General features: G+C 35.0%; 2 protein-coding genes across 2 annotated transcripts in view; both read left to right on the top strand.

The window, feature by feature from the left end:
- Positions 1 to 3,137, top strand: part of CBG00460 — a gene marked incomplete at both ends in the record, with an annotated part of 5,978 nt that extends 2,841 nt beyond the window's left edge. Inside the window, 3 exons of the mRNA XM_002640857.2 lie at positions 777 to 1,107; positions 1,877 to 2,123; positions 2,928 to 3,137. Coding sequence (XP_002640903.2) covers positions 777 to 1,107; positions 1,877 to 2,123; positions 2,928 to 3,137 — 788 coding nt within the window. The remainder of the gene's footprint in view (positions 1 to 776; positions 1,108 to 1,876; positions 2,124 to 2,927) is intronic.
- Positions 3,138 to 4,250: 1,113 nt separating this feature from the next.
- Positions 4,251 to 6,847, top strand: part of CBG15798 — a gene marked incomplete at both ends in the record, with an annotated part of 4,181 nt that continues 1,584 nt past the window's right edge. The window contains 2 exons of the mRNA XM_045243407.1: positions 4,251 to 4,347; positions 6,248 to 6,441. Coding sequence (XP_045095800.1) covers positions 4,251 to 4,347; positions 6,248 to 6,441 — 291 coding nt within the window. The remainder of the gene's footprint in view (positions 4,348 to 6,247; positions 6,442 to 6,847) is intronic.

Here is a 6,847-nt window from a genome sequence, read left to right as displayed (position 1 = left end):
AAAAATGCGTTTTCAGCGCTAAAAATGGTTTAAAATTAGTCAAAATTGGTTCAGAATCGACTAAATTGAAAAATGAGCTAAAGTTGCGTTTTTCGGGATGAAAATGGGTAAAAACACACTAGAAATAGCTGAAAATCGAGAAATGAATCAAATTTGCTGTTTCGGCTCTAAAAATGCCTCGAAATAGATCTTTTAAAGTGAAATTGCGTCGTTTTTAGCGTTTTGAATGGCCTGAAATGCTTTGAAATTGGCTTAAATTGGCTTAAAATTAGTCTGAATTGGTTCAAAACGCTTAAATCGGGCTTAGATCTGCTTAAAATGGCTTTAAATCGGCTGAATATTGTCTAAATTAGCATAAAATTGGCCTAAATGGTCTAAAATTGCCTTAAAACTAACTCAAAGTAGCATAAATTGACTTGAAATAAGCTTAATATGGCTTTAAACGTGCTCAAAATATGCTCAAAATGGCCTAAATTGACTTAAAATTGGCCTAACTTTGCTTAAAATGGCCTAAATTAGCTTAAAATTGACTTTAAATTGGCTTAAATTGGCTTAAATTGGCTTAAAACTGACTTAAATTTGCCTAAAATGCCTTGAAATTGGCTGAAAACTGACCTAAATTGGCTTAAAAGTGACTTTAAATTAGCCTAAATTGGCTTGAAATGGCCTTAATTAATTCAAAATTGACTTGAAATTGGCCTAAAATGCCTTGAAATGACTTTAAATTAGCCTAAATTGGCTTAAAATGCTAATAATGTGAATTTCTTCATTTCCAGGTCGCCAAATGCCGATGCACTTTGGAGCCAAAGAGCGTAACTTTGTGACGATCTCCTCCCCCCTCACCACTCAACTACCACAAGCCGTCGGCTCCGCCTACGCATTCAAACAACAAAAAGACAATCAACGCATCGTCGTCGTCTATTTTGGAGACGGAGCAGCTTCAGAGGGTGATGCTCATGCGGCGTTCAACTTTGCAGCCACTCTCAAATGCCCAATTATCTTCTTCTGTCGGAATAACGGTTATGCCATCTCGACACCAACCAGTGAGCAATACGGTGGAGATGGTATCGCTGGAAAGGGACCCGCCTATGGGTTGCATACCATTCGGTGAGGAAAAAACTTGAAAATCGCTAGAAAATAGCTCTAAAATTGCTGGGAAATAGCCAAAAAATCGCTTAAAAATAGCCTGAAAATCGCTAGAAAAAATTGCTAGAAAATTGCTCGAAATTAGCTTAGAACGTAGCTTTAAAATAGCTCAAAACATCGCAAGAAAATAGCTTGGAAATAGCTCTAGAATCGCCTTTAAATCGCTAGAAACTAGCTTCAAAATCGCTAGAAAATAGCTCTAAAACTCGCTAGGAAATAGCTCTAGAATAGTCCTGAAATATCTCAAAAAATGGCTTAAAATCGCTCTAAAATCGCTAGAAAATCGCTCTAAAATCGCCTAAAATAGTCTTAAAACAGCTTCAAAATAGCTCTAGAGATCGCTAGAAAATATTTCTAAAATCGCTCTGAAAAAGCCCTGAAATAGCTCTAAAATCGCATAAAAATCGCTAGAAAATCGCTCGAAAAAAGCTTAAAGCTTGAGTCATTTCTGAGCTTTTTTGAGGAATTTTTAGTGATTTTCAGTGATTTTTGAGCTATTTTTGAGCGATTTTTGAGCTGTTTTGAGCTATTTTCGAACTGTCTTTTAAGCAATTTTTTGAGCGATTTTCGAGCGATTTTCAGAGATTTTTAAGAGATTTTTAGTGATTTTTGAGCGATTTTAAAGTCATATTTTCGAGCGATATTCTAGCTTTTTTCTAGCGATTTTAAGCTATTTTTGAGCGATTTAAGCCAAATTTACGTACAATCTATTCAACTTCTTCTCTTCCAGCGTTGATGGAAACGACCTCCTAGCGGTATACAACGCCACGAAGGAGGCTCGCCGTGTGGCTCTGACCAACCGCCCGGTGCTCATCGAAGCGATGACATATCGTCTGGGACATCACTCGACATCCGACGACTCCACGGCTTATAGATCAGCGGAGGAGGTGGAGACGTGGGGTGATAAGGATCACCCGATCACTCGCTTCAACAAGTACATCACCGAGCGTGGATGGTGGAATGAGGAGAAGGAGAAGGTAGGCATTATTTCGGTTACTGTAAGAGATACCTGATTTCTGTCAACTGATAAAATGTTTATCATAAGATGAGCAATCTTTTATCAGTTGGCGATTTTTCGATATCTCTTACAGTAACCCAGATAAATTAGCTTAAAGTTGGTTGTTTTTGAAGGCCAAAATATGCCAAAATTTACTTTTCACTTTGAGACAATTTATCTTACTGTAAGAGATATCAAAAATCTGTCAACTGATAAAAAGTACCTCATAAGATGATCAATCCTTTATCAGTTGACAGATTTTTGATATCTTTTATAGGGACCGAGATATGGGGGGCTTAAAGTTGATGGCCTTATTTTAGCTTATTTTAGACTGTTTAAAGTAAGCCAAAACAAGCCAAAAGGGCTATCAAACTTGAAACCCCTATATCTCGGTTTCGGTAACAGCTATCAGGAATCTGTCAACTGATAAATTGTTATTAATATTATGATAAATGTTTCATCAGTTGGCAATTTGTTGATATCTCCTACAGTAACCCAGATAGAGGCGCTCAAAGTTGACAGGCCTACTTTGGCCTTTAAAAAACCGTCAACTTTGAGCCAATTTATCTCGGTTCCTGTGAGAGATATCAAAAAGTGGTCAATTGATAAAATGTTCAGCATAATATCAGTAAAATTTTATCAGTTAACAGATTTTCGATACCTCCTACAGTAACCCAGATAGATTGGCTCAAATTTGATGGCCTTATTTTAGGTCATTTTTTACCGAGAAAAGCCAAATTTCGGCTCATTTTCAATCATTTTTCACTAAATTCAATTATTCCAGGACTGGCAAAAGGAGGTGAAGAAGCGAGTGCTCACGGAGTTCTCGGCTGCTGAAAAACGAAAGAAGGCTCATTATCACGACCTATTCGATGACGTCTACGATGAGCTTCCACTGCGTCTACGTCGTCAGAGAGATGAGCTGGATGCGCATATCAAGGAGTACAAGGAGCACTATCCAATGGACGGACTCAAGGAGACACACAACCACTAATTAGTAGCTAATTGGTAGCTAATTAACTCGATTTTTTGATTTTTTAAACTAAAAAATTCGGTTTTATTGATTGATTAAAATAGATTATTCTTGTAGAATTGGTTTTTTTTTTGTGTTTTTAAAAAATCCTATTTTTTAGATATCCTGTGCCATTCCGAGTAGCTCTTTGTGCATTTTTTGTGAATAGGTGCCGCATTTTTTTTTGCATATTTTCCACCTCCATATAGCATTTATAGCATTCATTGTGCTCTGATTTTATCGATTTTTCTCTTTTTTAGAATGAAATTGAATTTTTTTGGAAATAATTATTTTCCCCTTTTTTTTCTGGGGCAATTTGGACAAATGGATCTTCAAAAAATAGAAAAAATTGATTTTTCTAGAAACTTCAGCCAGAAATTCAAAATTTCTGAAAATTGGAAAAAACATTTTTTTTTAAATTTTTAACATTAATTTTTTTTTCATTCTTTACTTAAAAACTTTTTAATTTAAAAAAAATTAAAAATTAATTTTTTTTTTTTTTAATTTGATTCTGATTTTTTAAAATTTTTAAAATTTTTAAAAAAATAATAAATTTTAAAAATTAAAGAATTAGAAGTTAAAAAAGTTAATTTTTTGATTTTTCAATTTTAATTTTTTTTTTAAATTTTTCTATAATTTTCAGCTCTCAAAAAAATTCAAAAATCTTGTGTTTTCCACTGATTTCTTTCTTTCTTATCAATTATCATTTCTTATCAATTTCACTTCTTCTTCTTCTTTCTTTTTTCCCCCAATTTTTTCTCTGCCTTCTTTTCCCCCTCTCTTTTTCTCTGCGTCTCTTATCTCTCTCTCTCTCTCACCATCTATCGGTTTCCCATCTCGTTTATTGTCCATGTTCTATGTTCTTTTTTATCTTTTTTTGCAAAAAAAAAAATAATTAAATTGGAAAATATTTTTAAATTGGCCTAAAAAATTTGAACATTTTCCTTTTTTTTCGAAAAAAAAATCCGGGAAAAGGCCTTTTTTAAACGCGCTCCATTGAGAAATCACTCTAAATTAGAGAATTCACAGTTCTCAATAGAGCATATTTGCTTTTTCCTGTCCAAAATCCTTTTTTAAGGTTAAAACTTCTTCAGAATGCCAAAAATCGATGATGCATCGGATAGAACGTGTCTGGTGACAGCAGCAACAACTGATGGAAATGATAATGACGCGTTTGTGGAGGATTTAATTGGTGAGATAATTAGCGAGAGATAATTATCACCAGATTTTGATTATTTTTCTAGTTAACCAATTTCTTGTAGCTAGCTTCGTTTTTGAGATATGCACCTTTAAAGTTAGGTGAGCTAAAAGTCAGTGCTAAAAAAAGAAGGATCAGAAAACACGCTCTATCTCAAAAGCAAAGAATTCTAGCTCAATTTTGTCAATTGCAATATTGCTCAGCATAAAATTTGACACATGTTTGTAATTGACAACTTTTTTCTAGCTACAGTAGTTTTAGAGTTATGCGCCTTTAAAGTTGCCGCGCGCGTTCTGTCCGTCGGACGACTACCCTTTAAAGGCGCATAACTCAAAAAGTACTGTAGCTAGAAAAAAGTTGTTAACAAATAAAATGTGTAAAATTTTATGCGCTATCTTTTACTAGACAGCAACTATTTGTTAGCTTGTTTAGTTTTTGAGATAAACGCTTTTAAAGTTACAGTACCCTCTCTCAGATGCTCCTTTTGTCCGCGTCTCTTCGCTTTAACTCTTTTTGGCTTTTTTAGGTCAAATTTTTTTGAATAAAAGTGCACATTTGAAAAATGACGCCTTATCAGGCATAGTGTCAGGCCCTGCCAGGCGCGAAAAGCCGCGAAAAGTTGGTCGCGGCAAAATTTCAAAAAAACTTTTTTTAAAAATAAATTGATAAAAATGTTGCCAAGCTAAACTTGATAAGGAACCCAATAATACAATCCAAAAGAAAGTGAAGAGAGACGCAGAGAAACGAGAGTGTCTAGCTGTCTGCGTCTCTAACGACACTTCGCCCACTGCGCCTATAGGATACATCAGCTTTAAAGGCGCATATCTCAAAAACTACTGTAGTTATCAAAAAGGTGTAAATTACAAAAATGTGTAAAATTTTATGCTGAGCAATTTTGTAGTCGACAAATTTTTGATAGCTATTTTAGTTTTTGAGATATTCGTCTTTAAAGTGAGTGACCCAGAAAGCAGTAGATGGAATATAGCTTGATGACGTGTTGTTTACAAAATATTCAAACTTTTCAAATTTCCCGCCAAAGTCAAAAAATGTGGGGGATCATAAAATTAAGTAAGTTTTGTAGTTTCCGTTCTAATTCGATTTCATTAGTTTATCTAAAATTTTTTAGTTAAAACAATTTTTCAAAGATCAAAAAAGTTTTATCAGGGTGATATCATGATTTAGCTTGATTTGATTTGATTAACAACGCGTCACTTTTCGTACAAGATCAGCATCAAAAAGTTGAACTGGATGCAGATAGAAAAAAGAGACACAGAGAAGTGAGAGAGGCTAGTTGTCTGCGTCTCATATCGCTCTCTGAGGGTGTTGGTGCAAACTTTAAAGACGCATAACTCAAAAACCAAGATAGTTAACAAAAAACTGGAAATCACAAAATTGCTCAGCATAAAATTTTACATATCTTAGTAATTTTTAACTTTTGCTAGCTACTGTGGTTTTTGAGTTATGCGCCTTTAAAGTTGGTGTGCCTCCCCTCCTTGCCCCCTGGGAGAGGAGGCTCGGGGCGAAGAGGCGCGTCAACTTTAAAGGCGCATAACTCCAAAACTACAGTAGCTATCAAAAAAGTGTGAACTACAAAAACATAGATCATGAAATTCAACACATTTTTGAAGTTAAAACAAATACCTATCTTTTTTAGTTTTTGAGATATGACCTTTTGAAAATTGGATGTTTTTTTTAATTGTTTATAGACCTTTTGGGTACAGTCACAGTCACAAATTGTGTGTTTTTCATCTGTGATTTCTGCCTTTAAAGAAAAATTCAGAAGACCAACGTCTTCTGATCTTCTGCACCCTTTATTGTATACAAGACAAAATGATCTAGACCATTTTGGTGAAATTTTGTGTGTTTGAGGATTAAGACAGACTATGATTTGTAGTAGACGATTCTCGAGTGGGCGGCGATTCGACAACAACGTCTTCTGGAGATGTGGAAATTAGAAGACGTTCGCTTCAAACAACGCATTGTCATTTTTGGGACGACAACGAGGAGAACGGAAGAATGGTGGCTGTTAGAGAGTCTAGAGATTCGACGGATTCTGGAGCATCCGTCACGTCTTCTGCAGATGAATCGGTAGGTTAAAATGTGAAACATGAAATTTGACACATTTTAATTGTTTAAACTTTTTTGATAGCTACAGTAGTTTTTGAGTTATGCGCCTTTAAATTTGGCGCGCCACCTATCCGTCCGGCGCGCGCCAGGGAAGGGAGCGCGGCACTTTAAAGGCGCATAACTCAACAACTATTGTAGTTAAGAAAAAGTTGTCAACTAATGAGATGTGTTAAATTTTATGCTCTATATTTTGATAATTTAACAATTTAAGGTAGCACTCCCAGTTTTTGAGATATGCGCCTTTAAACGTGGCGCCCTTCTGCCCCCGGCGGCCCAAGCTTTTAAAGGCGCATAACTCCAAAACTACTGTAGCTAGAAAAAAATTTGTTAATTATTAAAATGTGCCAAATTTTATGTTTTATATTTT

The sequence above is a fragment of the Caenorhabditis briggsae genome, assembly GCF_000004555.2.
Source record: "Caenorhabditis briggsae complete genome, chrIII, whole genome shotgun sequence".
Taxonomy (NCBI): domain Eukaryota; kingdom Metazoa; phylum Nematoda; class Chromadorea; order Rhabditida; family Rhabditidae; genus Caenorhabditis; species Caenorhabditis briggsae.
Note: the sequence above shows the minus strand (reverse complement) of the source record. Positions and strands in the feature narration are given on the sequence as shown.